The 20,279-nt window shown below is 37.7% G+C and overlaps 1 protein-coding gene across 12 annotated transcripts in view; it reads left to right on the forward strand.

Annotated features, from left to right (window-relative positions):
• Positions 1-20,279, forward strand: part of LOC117233691 (kinesin-like protein KIF13B) — a 166,146-nt gene that overhangs the window by 120,226 nt on the left and 25,641 nt on the right. For all 12 annotated transcript variants that reach the window (XM_033494216.1, XM_033494215.1, XM_033494222.1 and 9 more), the window contains exon 3: positions 18,480-18,643. In XM_033494216.1, coding sequence (XP_033350107.1) covers positions 18,480-18,643 — 164 coding nt within the window. The remainder of the gene's footprint in view (positions 1-18,479; positions 18,644-20,279) is intronic.

Here is a 20,279-nt window from a genome sequence, read left to right on the forward strand (position 1 = left end):
GAAAGATATTTGTACGTTTATGTTAATCGAGTGATACGCGAAGTATGTTCACGCGAAATATATTCGTTACAAAGCTACGTATTTTTTACGTGTTTCGCGTACGTCTTGCGTATTTATTATACGTTTAAGAACATACTCGATATACGCAGCACCGTGTTTTGCGTATCACAGCTATGACAAAGCAACGCGAAACATCTTTCACAAACATTTTCACAAAAACGGGTTCGATCTCTGTGAAAAACGAAATTAAATTAAACATCGTGATCGAATCGCTTTTGTAAAAGTCGTCGCCTTTTTTCCAATCCACGATCTTTGCCACGGAAAACAGAAACAGAGGAAAAGGTAGAATTAACGAGGAAAATGTTTTACAAAAAAAATATCTCGCGTCTATAATCGTATTTTTGGAAAAATAAAAATAAAAAAGAGAAAAGAAGATACACGCTTATCCTCGGCTTATCGATTAAATTACCGGTTATTTCTATCCAACGAGCAAATTTACAAATGAGATACGAAAGGCGAGATCAGCCAGCGATCTCTGATGATTTAATTACCGTGCCATAATTGACCGTTCAATTAACGTGCCTCTAGCGTCAGGAGGCTTGCGTCCAGAGTAGATTTCAGTTGCACACGACGTCCTTTTGTCGTCGTTTTCTCATACTTTCAACGAAGCTTCTCCTGTCTTCGAGACGTTTAGGTACAAAGACAAGCGAACAACGTAATACAACAGCCGTTGTCGATGATAACAGCGATCTGTGTAATTTGGCGAGCTGTAAAACCTCGTAAATCTCAAATTAGCTCGTAAGCGTTATGCGGGAGATTAATTTTCCTACGTCGGTAGCGTTCGAATGAGTTGCTGTTTCTCTTGTCGACGATCGATGCGAGATAATTTGGATTTGACGGGATTTTACTTGGGTTAATCGAGGTTAATCGAGAAGCTTTTCACAACGAGTTTATAAAAATCGAAAGCCGAAGAAATTTCAATGTGCGTTCTATCGAAACCAGTAGAAGATTAATGTAACTTCTCGTTCGATCACGAAACCTTTAATGGAAAATAATCGGAATACTTCGAACACGAAAGAATTTTAGAAATAAACGAACGACAGAAGGCTGACTCGGTAGTATAATAAATCAATTAACTAAATATTGCGTGTCACTAAAACGTGACAAAGCTTCGGTGAAATTCTCGCTAATTTTCTCGACTTCTTAATAGGAACTAACGTGTCGGCTGGAAACGTTTCGATCGAAGATCCCTCGAACGCGATGATTTCTCTGTTTAAGAATTCGGCGTTTCCCTGTTTTTTTTTTCTTACGCGTTTCCTTTTTTATCGAAAATAAGTCCTATCGCGTGTCTACGTTCGCAAAATTCTCGTTCAAGGCAATTCCTTTCTATTAAATTTCGACTTGGTGATTACAAGAGTTTCTAGTTGAAGAACGAGCCGTTTAACGAGTTATCCTATTCCACGATAAAGTATCGATATCCGCGACCGATATTTCCATTTCGGCACGGAATTCCACGACAAACAGAACAAATACGTTTCGTCGAGCGTTTTCGAGTTCGCCAAGTGCCATTTCCCCGATACCCTTCTCCGCTGGTGTGTTCGTTAACGATGGAACCTGACGGTAACGAGATACACATCAACGAAAGATACACAAAACTACTTCCCGTGTCTCGTTTATGTTGTTTGTTCGTATAACCAATCGCAAGTGCACGCGGTTCCCTTGCGTCCTGGCACGAGCAATTAACCAGTTGGCTGTTTTTCGCGAGTGTACTCGTCATGAAGAAATGGTAGTATTTTCTCCTCACAACTCGTATACGCGTTATACGTAAGAAAAGGTCACAATTTGTAGCCTAAACTGTAATTTATTGATTGCAGTACATCGTAGTAATAAAATTCGCGAATAAAACAGTCGTTTGTTTACAACTGAATTGCACGTTACAACAGGCACGCGTACTCTGCGTTTCACGAGTATACTCGTCGTCGTCGCTTACCTGTAGCGACACAGCTTAGGTACGCGGTTTTCAAGGAGATCGCAATAGCTGAACTGGTTAAGCGAGAGCAACGTGCGCGCACATTCGCGTTCCTGCATATCAAACAACGCGATTACTTTTGTGATGTTGCATTATTACCGAATGAATGGCAGTTGTTCGCGATAAAGAGCTTCCTTTTCAGGTGCTATTTCGTAGAAAGCGAAGAATTTGGAAGATGCCGCAGTATTATTTAGAAGATGAATATTATCTAGAAGATATTGTTTAGAATTTAGAAGATGACGAATAGAGCCAGTGACGCGAGACTCTCCATGCAGCCGCATTTTCTAACCTGCGGCCTCGGCCATCGACAAGAAGCCTGATCACGAGTATGATAATTTTTAATCATTCTTGAGACGAACGACGTAATAATTTTAGAAAGACCGTGACTTTGGAGAGAATACGCGATTATCTGCTTACAGGAGAAATTAACCGAAATTGCTCGTGATAAGATAGACAGGATCGTTTTGCTGGCGTGAAAATTAATCAGAGCAAAATTGCGAAAGCAGTTGGTCGCGAGACACGGCATTGTGCAGCGTTTACGTGGCTCGTTCGTTTTATATTTCATCGCGTGCGCCGCATTTACAACCGAACCATCTCTCGCAAAAATATTCATTGCGTTTCTCTTATTACGCGCTCGTATAACCAACTATTCGTGCAACTTCTTTATTTCCGCCTTGAACCGAAATATTTACCATCTTCCATTTAATTTCGTCGGATCACGAGTCGAGTCGAGGCGACTCTCGATAATTATTTTTAACAAGTTTTTCAAGAAATCTCGAAACCGACAATTGCGATAAAAAAAAAGGTCGTTCGATTACGATACAACGGCGGTGCCAATGAAAGATACAGAAGCGCAACGAACAGATACGTAATATCAAATTAATTTTGCAGCTTCGTTGCGTTTTCGAGAAACGTTTTAAAAACTGTCCATCGAGATAATTGCTGGAAGTTGTATTTTGCTGTCGTTTAAAACAAATGGCGTACACGTACGTGTGGGAAAATAAATTTCAAACGAAATTGCACGAGACGAATTTTGTACAATTTCCCGCGTCACGTATTCTTAGCATAAAAAAAATCGGCAGCCACGCAGCTTGCAAAATTAGTAAAACTAACAGCTCGAAAATACGACGAAGCTACTGAAGAACATAGAAAAATTCTCTATTGGAAAAACGTAATAATTTTCCACGACTTTGTGCGTTCAGAGTAATCAATACTTCGTAAGAATCAAGTTTCACATCTCGCTGAATGAACTCTGGACGAAACAACGGGAGATAGAATTAGCATACTCACAGCAGAGATCGCACGAATGGGGAATAATTTAGCAAGAATACAAATGGGAGATGTATCAGAAGTCAGTTCTCTAATAACCATAGACGAAATAGCTCACACCACTAAAGATCAATCAGTCTTTCGAGAACCTCCTCCAATACCTCAGACACCACCTTAATCATCCGAGGACAGAATTTTTCCTAAACGTTCTACACGATTTCGACACTAAACGGAGAAGATGACGCAGGGGTAGAGGAGTTTATCCATGAAATACAAGAAATAAGAATAATGTGTAGCGAACAAACATTATTAAAAATGATTAAAACAAAGAAAATTGTGGGAAAAGCCGCAATGGCAATCCGCAATATCCGTATTACCGAATTCGAAACCCTGTACAAAGCGTTGAGACGTAACGTTAGCTACTCAAGCATCAGTGAGAGAACACCAAAACGAACTATGGAAATGGAAATACAACAAGTCGTTTTCGAAAATTGTTTAATCGTAGTTTCGCGTTCATAAGCGAGCGATGAATAAATAAACGACGAAACGAAAGTTGCAAAACAGTATTGAATAAATAACATTCTCGCTAAACTGTTTAAATCCTTTTGGAATTATTCACGTTGGTTCAGAGTCGAGAATTAGATGTTTAAACAGCTTGATAATAATAATAATTGAAAAACGATTATTTCTATCGTCATCGTTGATAATTAATTATTTAATATATAATATTTAATTATTGAAAAACATAACCATCCACTAGGATAATTTCTGTGGTTTGTTACAAGAAGCGCTGACGTCATATTTTTATGTAGAAATGAGTCAAACCGGATATTCAGTTTCGGATAAAAATTTATAATTCTAAGTAATTCTAACGATAATAAATCAAACCGAGACAAATCAAAGATTGCTATTTTCTTCGAACTAAAAACTTTCCTTCGCTTTTCTACATTTTCGATTCGTCGGATCTCGTTTAAAAATTGCTACATGGTTTCATAAATAATTTTTCGACGCGCAAACGACGATAGTCCCTCGTGGCAATTGCCAACGTCTCTTACGAGGAATGCGGCACGAGAATGGCCGCTCTAACTTCCAAAGAAACGCCATGTAAAATAAACGACGAGTTCGAAGATGTTTGGTCTGGTCTAGCCGACGTCATACCGTGAAACGAAACAAACAGCAGTCGGTTTTTAATGTTTCAAATTCTTATGAATAAGGGATGAACGTGGAAGTTGGTATCGTGACCATGACGTCGGTCGATGGAAACATTTTTCAGGGACATTATTATCGTTCCGTCTGTCGCAGTCAGTGCGCGACTGGTCATAAAACAATACGATCGCGATTTAACCAAGAATCTTGAAATTTTTATTTACGACTGTGAAAACGTTGCTCGCGCTACAAATTGTGACTCTTTCTGCACGATCGTTTCAACTTCTGCTCCTGGTACGTATTATCTGACGTTTTGTATTTAAAAAGGAAAAAAAGGAAAAAAATCGTTGCGCTTTTTGTGTTCTGCCGAATCACGCGACAATTTGCGATTAACCAGCCGATTCTCGCTTCCACGCGCCGTGCAATTGTGTTCTATGCGAAGAAAATAGCGTGAGCGTCCTTGGCAAATTATGTAAAAATAGGGACCAAGTATGAGAAAAATATAGAAATATATCCTTGATATGTTAAAAAAAGATTGGAACGCGAAATTAACATAATAAGAAATGTTAAGAATATTTATGCTCAAGGTATTCTTCAGAGAATTTATGCTCAAGTTGTATTATGATTTAACTGTAATACCACGTTAACTACGATATTATGTTAATGTTAGAATTCAGAAAATAGGATAAGATGGATTACATAAATTACGTAGAATTATGTAGTACGATATTCCATTTTCCTTTCTTCGTGTAATATAGTTGTTTAAGTTTTATAAGCGGTTAAATTTTATTATCAAATTTCAATCTACACGTATTAGCATCACGTTATACAGGCTTGTTTTTCCGGAACTAAACAGTATCCTGGCTCTTATATACTAACAAATTTCACGTGACTGAGTGAAGCTTGTTTAAGCTTCCTTTCGTCGAACATGGTTCACTCAAGAAATTTCGCAATGCCATTTTATACTGTCATTGTACGAGCGTTTTAAATATTCAGAATTGGTTATCTTACGCGGTGTCCTTATACGAAAAACGTATACAATGTGAGCGATAAGTATCTATATAATTACTTACTACGAAAGCTCGTCCAAAGCCGAAATAATAATAAATAATATAATTACTTATAGACGCGTCGTTAATTGATTAACATTGGAACTACTACTAAAAGAAGAGACGAGAAACATTTTAACACATAATAAGGAAAAAACATTTTTATCCGCTTAAATCGTTTACTAAGACAATGTAACAGAAACAGGTGCACTAAAAGTCATCAGGAATAACGAAGAGCTTCTCAAAGAGCATCGATCGACGATAAATAAATAAATAATAAATAACATAAAAGAAAATACTTTCTGTAGCCACTGTAAACTCACTTACAGACGTTTTTAACGTAATTGCCAACTAAAAGGGTGAATGTACAGTGACATTGAAACGAAACGATTAGACGTGAAACGGTTGGCAGAGCAGAGTGAATTTCAAGTTCCCCTGGCCGACTGGTCAATGCGTCGCATCGGTATATTACTATGAAGCGAAATCCTCGATTTATTGGCTCGACCCACGCAGCCTGTGCTGTACCAGCGACAACTACCTTAATTAAGTTTACCTTCGTTAAAGGCCTGATTCAGTGTTCCCCGTGAACATCCGCCGCCTGCAGCGCTGTCCCTTCTACTTTCACCGATCTGCATCCTTCCCCTCGAGACTCGTCCAGCCTTGCTTCGATCGTGAATAATTCGTTTTAGAGGTCCGATTCAGCGGTCTTAGTCCGATATATCTCGCTTGTCTGTACGAAATGTAAAAGAAAAGTCTCCTGTTCTTGCCGCGTGCAATGAAATTCCATTGTAGATGACTTGGAAAATTAAAGCTTCTATAGGGGAAAATATAGCGGCAAATATTGGACGATAGCGTCGAATTTATTAAATTTTAAGCTTGTAACATTTCTTACGTCGCGTGAAAATTATTGCATAATTTTTCCTGCGATCCTATGTTCAACTAGTTGGAATTTTATATAAATATCGGATTAATTTAAATAAATAAAATTATTAAAGCGATACACACGAAGACGAAGATGTACAAGCGATCACACTTTTGTTCGAATGAAATGGAGATTAACGACAATGGTATTCCGGCGTTAAACAATCCTTTTAGTCCTTTTATCGTATAATACGCTAATTTTATGGCGAGAATTTGTAGTTTAAAATTGTTAAATATCCTGTAGAATACGTGAAAACTTTTATGGATGCTTGTATCGTATTTTAAAACTGACCTTCTTGCTCGCAGAAATTCACATATCAAATTTGATTTTACACCATCCAACTTGTTTTCCTTTTCTTCGACGCTTTTCTTCGTCTCTTCTATCCCGCGGATGACATCGTATATGTGTGAGTATATTTGCAGTTACGATCACAGGTTGGAAACTTGGTGCACGTTATAGTTACTCGAAGCTTCGATCACTTCCCCGACTATTTATTTTGAAGACTGTGCAAACGTTGGAAACGTCGAACGTTTGAAGAGAGAAATCCCTCGAAGATCGGCTATTTCCTTGCTTCTACACGCCTCCAAATGTAAAGCGTATTAAACGTAACATGATCGGCAATTTCTCTCGTTCAATTTTATGCCTCGACAAAGCGGAGTCTGTGGTTCCTTTTTTAAATAAAAATCGTAACGTAGATTAATATACAATTATAGTTAACCTTTTCCTAGGCTACAGACAATTTCCATCCAATAATCGATAATTCTAAAGAATCATGGAAGAGACTTGAACGAAATTAGAATTCAATTTCATTTTATATCGAGAAATTGTTAGTTATTTCGACGTTCGAGAATAAATGAGAATTTCGAAATATTAAACAATTTTTCAGTACAGTTAATTTATTTGTTGGTTAATTTATTTAAATGGTAACCATTTGTCAGTGGTTCTACGCCGAACGTACAATTATCTGTATTTATAACAAATCAGCGAACAAAAATCTTCCGCGTTACTGTGTAGAAAATAAATGATCCTCTTTCACCTACTTCGACGAAGATATTCTAAAAATAAATTTCTGAACCACTTGGAAAGTTTGGCAGAGAATAGGAACGGCCGTAAAAATCCAAGCTGTAATACCGAATCTCCGAATCGTAGTTTGCTAAACGTCAGCCCCGAACTCGAGCATTTATGCCAACCGTTATAACCCAGTTCCATTGCCTGACCACCTGTATACTTCTACTACTGACGGTCTGACCACCGCAGAGGTTTGCGTGTCGCAGATCGTTACAGCTCACCTACATGTATACCAAGGAGCCTGTATTTCTACGTATGTACAAAAGGTGTTAATAAAAAATGTATTCAGTTTTTGGAAGGTCGTGTATCTATATATAGCTGTGTACAAGGGTGGAACAAAATAATGGAATAGAAAAATCTTATACATTATGTACGTATATGACATATAACAGGCTTCTCTGTTATTAAATAATAAATTATGTATATACAATATTGTATGATTGCGTATATACAACAAAATATGTATTATTTTACGTATTAAATAGTAGATAAAATTCTATTAGGTGGTCCGAAAAGTTTCTTTTGTATTATAAGGAAATAATGGATGCCCAACATTTATCGTTGTTGACAAACTTTATCGTTCGTCGTTTCACTCGAATCCAGAAGTTCGTTACTTTTCGCCATCGTCGACCACCGTCTCATCTCCGCTATAGGCTTTCTGCTCCTAAATTTCATGGATATCATATATATTTATATATATCTCACTCATTGTAATTTAGGAGCAGAACATGTAGTGTATAATGTACTATACCTTCTCGATCATGATCGCCTTAAGGTGGTGTCCTGAATTAGAATGTTCTAAAACAGTGTCTTTTTGTGATTTTTTTAGAAAAGAAAGACAGGAATGAAGTTATTGAATTGTGAGGTATGGTTTTATGTATATTTAACGAATAGAATAAAATTTTCTTTAAAGTAAAAAAAGAAATTATAACAGATTTTTAGGCCTATTTCATGGGCTACAGTTTTCAATCGGCGTGAAAGGTGCACCTCGTAATTCCTGACTGAAACGAAAAACCGAAAAAGGATTAAATCGTTATATATTTTTCTTCTCGACCACCGTCTCATCTCCGCTATAGGCTTTCTGCTCCTAAATTTCGTGGATGTCATATATATTTATATATATGCTATTCATTGCAATTTAGGAGCAGGACATGTAGTGTATAATGTACTATACCTTCTCGATCATGATCGCCTTAAGGGGGTGTCCTGAATTAGAATGTTCTAAAACAGCGTCTTTTTGTGATTTTTTTAGAAAAGAAAGAAAGGAATGAAGTTATTGAATTGTGAGGTATGATTTTACGTATATTTAACCAATACAATAAAATTCTTGTTAAAGTAAAAAAGAAATTATAACAGATTTTTAGGCCTATTTCATGGGCTACAGTTTTCAATCGGCGTGAAAGGTGCACCTCGTAATTCCTGACTGAAACGAAAAACCGAAAAAGAAGTAAATTGTTATATATTTTTCTTCTCGACTACTGTCTCATCTCCGCTATAGGCTTTCTGCTCCTAAATTTCGTAGACATCATATATATTTATGTTGTCTATACATGTTGTCTATTGCAATTTAGGAGGAGAACATGTAGCGTATAATACATACATGTTCGATCAGTTTCTTGCGCGCTCAACGAGTCCGCTCAGTAACAAACCAGATGAGAACTCAGCGACAGACTATCGTTGGAAAGTCACTGAATTGAACAGACACAGATTGCCACTTTACAGGAAACATTGAGCAAAATCCAGCCCATGGACACTTAGAACAGAAGCACCAGGTACCTCCAGAAAGTTACCCTGATGTTCAACACGCTGGCTTACGTTTGAACTCTCTCACTGACGTTTCTTGCTTCTTACGTTTATACTAAATACTTGAAATAAACGTACAAATCGCAAGTATACTAGAAATCTTTAATCTCTCTTCGCCTTCAGCGTTAATTATTACGTCGTCCGAAAAGTTCCTTTCTCTTTATAAGGAAATAGTGGATGCACAATATTTTCTGTTTTATATTATTTTATTGAATTACGTATGGTCGATATTGCTCTATCATAATAAAGATCACAACGTTCGACAGATTAGGTTTCGTGTTTGTATAAATATTACAATACAAATTATACAAATGTATAAATATATTAGGTTCGGATGACCTAATATAAGATAATGGAAACAGCTGTTATATGTCATATACATATATGACGTATATACGTGTAACATGTTTCCATTATTTTGTTTAATAGGTATGTGGATATGCATATATAAATGGATATGTATATATAAATACATGTGGATATGTATATATGTATATATAAATAGAACCACGACCTTCGAAAAGGGGAATTCATTTTTTATCAACATCTTATTAACGCCTGTACATCTGTAACACGTATGACATGTATGTTTCTTGTTACACGAAAGTTCGCGTGTCCGCCAATCGTACCACCGAAACGTACAATACAATACGAAGAAACGAAAGTTTAAAAGGCTTGAAATATTAAAAAATCGTGATACTATAATAATTTCGCTGTGTAATTTTACTTTTAAGACGTTGCTTTATTTGACAAGAATATTATAATTATAAATAGATGATCAGTTACCAACGTTTAAATTTTCACGTCCACCGTATATCAACCGTATAGCTGAAAACGCTCTGTCGCGTAAGTATTAGGTTGTCCGAAAAGTTTCTTTCGTTGCATAAGGGGATATTAGGAGAACAACAATTTCTGTTTTATATTATTTTACTGAATTAGGTATCATCCATTTCGTTATATTTCTATTATTATGTTCGTTCAATAAACTAATATAAAACAAAAAAAGACATTATGTGTCTATTATTTACTTATAAAACGAAAGAAATTTTTCGGACGACCTAATACCAAGACCAGCCTTTTCTCAAACTGTGCTAATCACCCAAACTGGCCCTTATTCTACAAGTTCCCATTCGATCGTAAATGCTCCGCGATCCATGGACGATAGCCCACGTTCTGGCTCGTAAAATTTTCCATCGAGAAGATGCGTCATTTCCCGTACACCCGGTAGATCCACGTCGAAAGGGATTTTGTCACGCGATGGCCAGCCGGCCAGCTCGAGAGGCTCGGCTCTCGATTAAAACGGGGACTATCGAGCGGCCTACGTCGCCTTTTGCACACCGTGTCCCCGTAACGTGCTACAAAACGCGAAAACGAATCTCTCCGTCTGTTTCTGTGACGCGACGTCGGCCCAATTCGCGTGTGCCAAGTGTTGTTTCCGCGATCCCCACCATTTTTTTTCCTTCCCTTTCGACACGATTCTCCAAAGGAGGTGAACGACCAGGCGTTGTCCTCGTCGCGTTGTTAACGACGGACAAGAGTTTGCTTCGCAGAGGACTCTCGGAAGGGAAAAAGGCAGGTTTGTTTCCGTGTTGTGCGTGTTGTACACGGAAAGGTTTGTTTGCTTTGCTGGCGGTAAGTCGAAGGGATGTTTATTAGTTGTGAGAGGGTGTTTCTCTTTTTTGACGAAGGGTGGATGTACACCGGGAGATTGTAATTTTTGATAGACTTCAGGACGAATGTCGTGTTGTTTGTAATTGGTGTGTGTGTGTATGTGTGTGTGTGTGTTATCAGGGATTGAGAACGTCTCGTTTGATGGACGCGGTATTTTTAGATTACGCGACAGAGAATGCTTAATGCGAAGCTTCAATTAAAAGAATTAACGTAGAGAGGGTGGTTGTAACGGTTGATGAGCATTCTGCGGATACGTACGCAAATTCGTATTTTTATGGACAGAATGGAAACGAATGGTACGTTGTACGTTGCAAATATTATGCTTTCGATGTGTTCTATATTTTCGCATGAAACCTGGATATGTTTTATACGTGTAATGTAGACAGTGATACAGACCGTAAGTGGGCTGTACTGTATGTTGTTAGAAGAATATGTGTGTGTGTATTGAGAGAGAGAGAGAGAGAGAGAGAGAAATTGGAATAAAGCGAGCCTTTGTGGAAAACACATGGAAGAGAAAAAGATTGAGGAAGACAGTTGTAGTATTGTAAAATAAAGAGCAGCTTTTTGTTTCGAAAGTTTATTTATTTATTTGTTATTTATATGTATTTAAGCTCTTTTGTGTGTGCAGTAAGAGATATAGATATAGAACACGATTCTTTATTTCGCTTATTTATGAAATAGGAGAATCGATACGGTTACGTAAGGCCACTAGCCTGAATAATTACTGCGAAGAATCAACGTATATCTCGGATATCGTAAAACTATTATTTCAAAACTAGCGTGCCATCTACTCGAGAACGATGCACCCGAAACTGGCTCTGGAAAACGAATCTTCGCCAACAGCCCCATTTAAACGAGCCTCCTCTGCAGCTTTATCCTCAGTCGTTGCGAAAGTTGTCTATCGCAACGATTTCCTAATCGTCCAGTGGACATGCAGACGCTCGTCCATCCACGCGATTATGCAAATTAGCCGTGTCGATGCAGAATCGTTGTTCGGATTCGAGGGGTCGTTAAATGGCTACAGCTTGCAACGAGATCGGCGATTCTAGTTGGCAGAGTGGAGGGCAGACACTCGTCTCCTGGCACGTTTACAGGCCGATGGAAAAAGTTTTATCGTATTCATGGGACGAAGAACGATCGTCGTCGAGGCGAGTCCAGCTTACGAACTCTGAAATCGATTCGATCGTTTCCAAAACGGATACGACGTTCATTATCTCCTCGTCGTCCATCGACCTCGTAAAAACTTGCCGAAGAAATCACTTTTAACCGCGTTTATGCTCAGCCAGCTTAGATTTCTCGAAATTTCCTGGAGATATCGAGCAAGAACTACGACCCTGGGAACCCGCACCGTCGTCGTTACACGTCGTTTGCCAAATTATAAGGTCGAGAGGTAACTCGGGCAAACGTTCATTTAGTTTAGATACTGAAGAGCTCGTAGCGATGTCGTTAGACCTCGTTACCGTAAATGCTACGTTTCACGTCCACGTATTAATAACCGTTGTTGTAAGCTGCAATGTAACTGAAAGTGGAGCGACAAGAACAATGCGAAAATCATGACCGCTGCTATGAGCTTTGTTGCAAATACCCTAACAATAACGATCTTCTGGTATTTTATGTTTCGATGTTGACGTAACGCGGAAAGCTGGCATAATCAGGGTGTACCTATATCGCCATAAATGTGGAAATTTCAAACATTGTTCGCGTAATACGTACACGGTTTACATTAATTAAATATACAGTTAACTCGTGTTCGATATCGCTACATAGATAACATAGCATTGTCTATTAAACACTTTGACCGCCACGTGGAAATCACATGTTTCGCTCAGAACGCCACGGGAGTATTTTTATTAATCAAAACATATGACAAAATATTAATAAATTCGTGTAAGACAACTTTCTTCCCCAATGGACCGTTTATCTTATTGATGGTCACGGGTGACCACCGTGGCGCCTTGGTAACATTTGATAGCGACATATCATAACAAGGTTTTGTTTATTTCAACAAACCATTTGTTACCATAGATACTGCGCACGAGAAAACAAAATAAAGAGTGTATTGAGATATATGTAATTTTGCGTGCCACACTGCATTAGCTGCGTAGTGGTGACACACGTATATGAGTATGAGTGTGTGTGGGAGTATGTACGTGCGTAGCGTCTCGTAGAACAAAATAAGCATAGCGGTAAAAAGATGCTGAGACAAAAAGAATGCTGAGACAATGCTGCAATGGGTATCTACGAATATCTTGTAAATCGCGTATTAAATAAATATAAAACAATTTTCATATTATTTCTACGTGTAATGTGAATATTCCTATACATTTATTTCGGCGACTAACGTTCACAATTCTCAACAGGATGAATAAACAAATAGAATATATATAGAATGTCGATACGAAAAGGATACGAAAAAGATATCGTAGAAAATATACGAACAAATTCTATAGATTATTTCGGTATTTCCGTAATTATAAGCAAAACTACTAGATATTTTCATTGTTATCGTTAATTATCAGCTTCGTTGCTTTACCATTATCGCTGTCGATGTTATTACGATACGAGACACGCGATTATCTCTGTTAAACGATAGATTCGTTTGTTGAGTTATCGCACGGTATGCGTAAAGGCCGCCTGCTACTCGAGAAGAAGAAAGTCTCTGCGATATAACGTAATCCCAGGTGTTTCGACATTCTGCGTAGCAGTTGGCGTTCCAATTTCAAAGTAGCCGCATTAAAGGCAAACACAATTAGTGGGACACGGCCCAGTCGAAAGTTTACACACGGCCACGCAAAAATCGCGGAATACGAGGCGGGTAAACACGAAGAGGAATATGGCAAACGCAAAAGGTTTCCGGCGAGTCGTCGAGCGGACTTAATGGGGGCGTGGATCGATATTGACCCCGGTTTACACGGGCAATTTTTTCGCCATCGCTGACATGCTCCCGTCAAAGCTTTGTGTCGCCATACTTTGCCAACTAATTAATAACTCGTCGTACTTTTTACCTGTACGCTTGTTTGCATCGTAATTAAAAGAAGTGAAATTATATCGAGCCATAAGAAACGAAATATGGTACGGTAGTAAGTGAAACAGAAGTTTCAACGAATAATTACCCTACAAGTTCGTTTTCCGTTACATTGTATAACGCTTCTGCGTTTTCTACTGCAGCAAAATATCGCGTTTCGATGGAAATTATTATGTAAAATGAATGTATATAAACGATAGTATGGAATATACGAGAATAATTATAATATAATAGAATATAATTCGATATTTAAATATATATACTACGTATATGATATAGGAAAGCTTTTTGAAATTGCATTTACTGTATTTTCAACGATTGGTGTAACGCATAAAGAGAAATTACGATTGTTAATAATTACGTCAACGTAAAATACGAGAAGGTGTAATTATTTTGGACGAAGTGAGCAAAGACTTTAGTAAACTCTTGTATCGGAATCGACCATACGCATTCCTAGAAGGAGGAAGGGAGAGGTAAGAATGAATAGCTACAAGGAAACTTCTTAGTTCGAAATCTTCAGAAAAATTTAGCAATATACATGAAATATGCGTTTCGTGCTTCGATCCAAAAGCTTTCACGCAAATTGGAAGATAGAACGCGTATCGGAATGAGCCGGACGCTCCTTGAAACGAGTAGAAGAAGGAGACCTTCTTGCGCAGCCTGCAAGAAGATTCTTCGGAATTTCAAAGCGAAACGCAAACATCGGCAAAGTTTCGCGTGGATGGCCGTCGATAATGATTCTGGCCAGTCTCGAAGAGGATGTCTTTGTGATTCGTCCTCGACGAACGATTTTATCCGAAATCACAAGCCCCGTAATGACTCGGTGTGGCCTGGTAGTCGAAGCGTTCCAGTTTTTTTTTTTCTTTTTTTCTTCTCGGGGCAGGAAAAACCGATGGAAACTGATTACTCGTGGAGAAAATGCGACGGGAAATCGATAGCCGGCCAATGCGTGGAACGACGCTCGTTTTCAACGACTTCTGGAGCCTTTTGACGTTGAAACAGGGGTCGTGGCTCTGATATATCCAGGACAAGAGGAAATCGTTTTCATTTCCAATGGAACGAGCCTTCGTATTCCCTGCGCGATGGAAAATGCCTTTTCTCTAGTTATTCCGTCACGTACAACGGAGAATCTCTGTTAACCTCGAAGCGATATAATTCTCTTCGTTATGTCTGCTCGTTCGGGATTAGCCCCTTAGAGGGGGAGGGGGCAGATTTTCGCGTGACGACGACAAAAGCCAGCGAATTTCACGAATTTTTTTTTTTACTCGAACTACTAGTTACACGGAACTGGACGTTTTCCTGGGACGTAGATATAGTCTCGAGGTACAAATGTAATTTTCTTTTTTATATCTCAATTCTTTTCATCGTTTATCAACTTTTTTAAGCGCAACGTTCAATAACTTTTTTAAACCGGCGTGCGCGATAATTGAAAAAGTAATTGCTCCATCAATTTCGAACAAAACTCATTCGCTTGGTTGCAAATCTGTCCTGGGAGATTGAAGCTGGAATTTCTACTCGATTATTTTCTAATATTCTTTTTAAACAACGTACGCTCTATTTATCTGTCAGAGAAAACGTTGGAGATTTGTTGGAACAAATAGGCGCGATGTCAGCGTGAAGTATCTAACGTTAAGAAAAATCTCTTTGCTTTTGCGTTCTGATAGCTGTGACGGATGCCATACTGTACGCCAACGATGGTTACATTATAAAAGATGATCGCCGGGCTCGTATCGCATGCAACAAACGATAAGGAGAAGTGAAATAAAAAGAGTTACTTCAACGCTTTTGCACTTCAACGCCATTTACTTACACGCCAGAAACGTCTAGACTCGTAGAGACAGCAGTTAGTCGATGGAAAAAATCATGAAAATGACTTGCTTTTATCCTTGTTACCTCTGAAACGTTTCTTAACACTCGCGACAATATAAGAAATGAGCACAACTGATCGTCCAAAATGCACAATCCTGTACAAGACACAAGTACAATTAGCCAATCATTTTATACCAATTTTCACAAAACATTTTAACCAATTTTTCTACTAATAAATGTATTGTGTTGGCAACTAAGCGATTGCGGATTTTGTCAATGCCACCTAATGACAAAATCCGTAATCACTTAATTGCCAATCGAATATTTACAGAAACACTTGTTACTTTTCGCTTCCTGCTTTGCGTTTCACGCCTGCTTTGTGTATCAAAAACTAGTAAAATTAGCACGTGGACCGTTGATTTTGAAAGTGGTACGAGTCCATCTTCCTTCGATTCGAGATGTTGAAGCGTCCGCCTTTCCATCGATCGAAAAATATTGATACGCTCTACTTGGTTTGTCCACTTCTCTGCAATGTGTTTAAGTAGACCTGAACTCAATATACGAACAATTTCCTTCTTTTTCTTTGAGAATTAGCCAGGCCAGTGTCTTTCTTCTGCATCAAAAACGAACCTGAACACTACGTTCGAAATTAGTGAATCGTTGAACTGATTAAATTTTAATCGTTCAAAGTGTAACGTGTTTTATGTAACGTAATTTTCTTTCGTGGGCAGATAAGAGCCGAGAAAGTAAACTACCGCTGTTTAATTTCCATATCGTTTGTTTTTTATTCTACTGATGCGACGACTGTTCGAGGAAACTGTAGATCGCAGGAAATGAACTCGCACCGCATATCGAAATAAATGATTACGCATTAGCAATTTTGCGATTGCGTTTTTTATCGAAATTTCAAACGAACAAAACAAAGGAATATTCTAAAATGTAAATCGTGCGTTGTTTATGAATAAAAAGTTCACGTTGAAATATGCTTCATGAAATACATTCATTGAAATACATTTTTCGCTTTCTCTATTTTTTTCGAAAAATGTACTCGACCTGCAATTCGAAATGAACGGCTCGTATAATGTATCGGAAGTACAGGAATTTAATAAAATAAGATGAAGGTAAGATACGGAAAATTACAGAGTTACAGAAAAATATGTTGCTATACTACGACCGAGGAACAATTGCGTTAGAGAAAATCGTGTATTTTGACAGATTAGGTCGAAAACAATTGTAAAAGGATTAATTCTAATTCCCCCACTATTGGTATAGTATTTTAATATGCTGCCTTCTTTCGAGCTTCTTTCTTATCTTTTTAATATCAAAAGGTATCTCAAGTTTGAACAAAACACGGAAGAAATGTCATTGATACGTTTGATTTGCCGTTTCAATTTTATGTTGAACATTTTCTTAAGGCATTGAAAATTTTCCTTATTTTCTACAAAAATATATATATCTTGCAATATAGATTAGAATATAAAAATTCGAGGATAGCAGAACGGTTAATAATAAGTATTAATTAATAATCGAAGCGTTTGAGGACATTTTATCGAGTAATAAAAATTAAAGGTACAACGATCGAATTGTTCGATCGTTCGTGGGAAGAGAATTTTTTTTTTCTTTAATTTTATAAATGGAACGTCGTTCGTAACTAATGAGAATCGAGTTGCTCGCCATTACTCTTGATTATTCAAATATTATTGGTAAAATACGTTGAGAAGTAATGTGTCGTAAACGCGATTCCACTCTCGGCTCACGTACGGTTTCATTCCCGGAGGGAAACGTCGGGATTTAATACCGAAAACGTTTCTGGCATCGAAAAGGGTTACAAATCAGCCCTCGACACGCAACTAACTTTTTCATCGACCGAGTCTCAGGAGCTCGTAAATCGATGACAGATATGATACTGAGAAATATGTGTAATTATCGGAATAATGTCATTGTTCATTTAGAAACCTTCCGGGGACTTTCTATTTTACATTTATGAACAAATATTATGATACATATATCGAAGATACAGAAACGAGAAGTTTCCAACTATATTTTGACGTATCAATGAAAATTGAATCTATAATATTTCATTCTCAAAATTTTACTGTACAAATATTTTGACTATAAAATGTATTTTTTATTTATGTATATACTAAATAATTAGCAATTAAATAAAGTGATGAAATAGTTCTAATAAACTATAATATATAATGTGGCTATTGAACGACTGAATTTCATCGGTTTTCTATATTTTTCAAATAGAAATTTAATCCCTATCAGAGAATTTAATTCTAAATTTGATTAAAACACTGGACAAATGAAAATAATTATTCTAATAGATAAATAACTTTTTATACTAATTCCACATATAAATATTCCCTTTTCCTTTCTTCTCCTTTTGGTATCTTATCGTCTTCATCATCTTCTTAGCCATCTCCATCGACTTCTTCTTCCTCCCCCACTTCCTCTTCTATCTCTTCTTCTTCTACCTCTCCGTCATTTTCTTCTCTCTTCTGTTTCTTCGTTTCGTCATTTTTCCCCTAAATGTAAAGCAACGATCATACGTTCGAGCTTTCGATGAATATTTCTATCTCGAGGTTCTCAGTCGAAACGACGTTAATTCAGCTTAATTTCACGTTCGTAGTCAGTCTTTACGAAATGTGCTAACGAATGACATACCTTTTCGTGTTGTTACAGGAGCAAGCCGAAAACCTTCGCGTTCGATCATTGTTTCTATTCCCTGGACCCGGCCGTGGAAAACTTTGCGAATCAAGATGTGGTGTTCGACGCCCTGGGTCGCGACATTTTGGACAATGCGTTCCAAGGTTACAACGCCTGCATTTTCGCCTACGGTCAAACCGGTGAGACAACATATCATCAATATACCGATTAACCATAGAACCAACGTAACAGAATATATTTTACGATACGAAGATCGAGTTGAGCTTTGCTAAATGAAACTCTACGTACGCACATAAATTGTCGTACCCTGTACCTGTCATTGGTGATTTGCGTTAGCGATATCTGACGGAATCTAGCGGATTCTCCTGCGAGGCGACATAGATTTAGTGAAGGGAATTGGGATTTATAGGTAGCATCAGATAGTGATAGATTTAACTGAACCTAACCCGAGGCAAACCTAACTTCTTGCTTCCTGATGTTATCTAGTACGATGTTTAGATAATCTGCTAGCTTTCCTGTAACGTAGGTTTGCTAAAAGGAATTCGAATCTGTGGCGAAGTTACACACGACGGTGTAACTAATTTTAAACTTAATTCGAACTTTACGTAGCAGCGTTCGAAATTTCTTTGGAGTTTCGAAATATTAGATCGTCGTAAGAGTTTCTCGTCTTGTAATAAGGAAATAATAGATGCAGCACATTTTCTCTTTTATATTAATTTATCGAATCACGTTGGATCCATTTTGCAGTAATAGAAGAAACGAGAGAAACTTTTGCAAGAATCTAACATGGATATTTTATATTGTTACGAGCCGTGTCTACGCGATTTTATTATTTAAATACCTGCTACGGTATAGCCACTCCTATTGGAACATTCATTTTCAAAATACCGAAGGTTTTCTTATCCGAAGATTAATATTAGCTTGTCCGAAACGTGTCTTTTGTTTCGCAAACAGCTGTTTCTTACAGCAATGCACCTTCGTAGAAACGTGAAACCGAGTCTGTGAAATTTTATCTCAACAGAACAAAATGGATAATAATATAAAACAAAAAACGTCGTGCGTCTATTATTTCCTCAAAAAACGAAAGAAACTTTTCAGACAACCTAATATTTCCCAGTTGCGGATTTTTCCCTTTCGGATATGGATATATTTCATTGACGTTCGCATATACAGTGTATTCTTCTCTTCGTTCGAATCGAAACAAATTTCGATTATATTGTAGATAATTTAGAAACTGGTAATAAATAACGTGATAGATTATACGGGTTTAACATTTCGACCTTGATTTCACGGTCCTTCAGACAGCCACACCCAACGTAACACGTAGCTGATTAAACTCCCTTCACGTGGAACGTTTCCACGTACTTACTTTGATCAGATTCTGGTTTCATTAACATTGCACAAGCGTGTCGCATTACGGATTTGTCGCCTCGCTGTGGTCTTTAAGTCTCTCCGTTCCGACGAGATCGTCATTAATCGGCAAGAATCTGATTATTTACCGTTCGTTGCATAGCGAATGCAGCATTGATGTTCGCGTGACTGCCAACGAGACTACGGACGTTCGTGCGATTTTATGTCCTCGCGAACGTAATTAGAGAAAAAAGTGTCTAAATAGAAATTTGTTCGAGTCTGCTAAATATCGCGACGAGTACGTTGCTCCGGATATTTTTTCCTAATTTTCCGTATCGCGTGCTGCCTGTAGATTTTTCCGCCACGACTTTCCTTCTTCGCCCTGACACGAACTTTTATTTCAAAATTCCCCGGTGAAAAGGACAAACAAAATAAAGCCAAGCGTCGATTGTGATCTCAATGATT

This window comes from Bombus vosnesenskii, unplaced genomic scaffold (assembly GCF_011952255.1).
Source record: "Bombus vosnesenskii isolate JDL3184/JDL3185 unplaced genomic scaffold, Bvos_JDL3184-5_v1.1 scf7180000013298, whole genome shotgun sequence".
NCBI lineage: Eukaryota > Metazoa > Arthropoda > Insecta > Hymenoptera > Apidae > Bombus > Bombus vosnesenskii.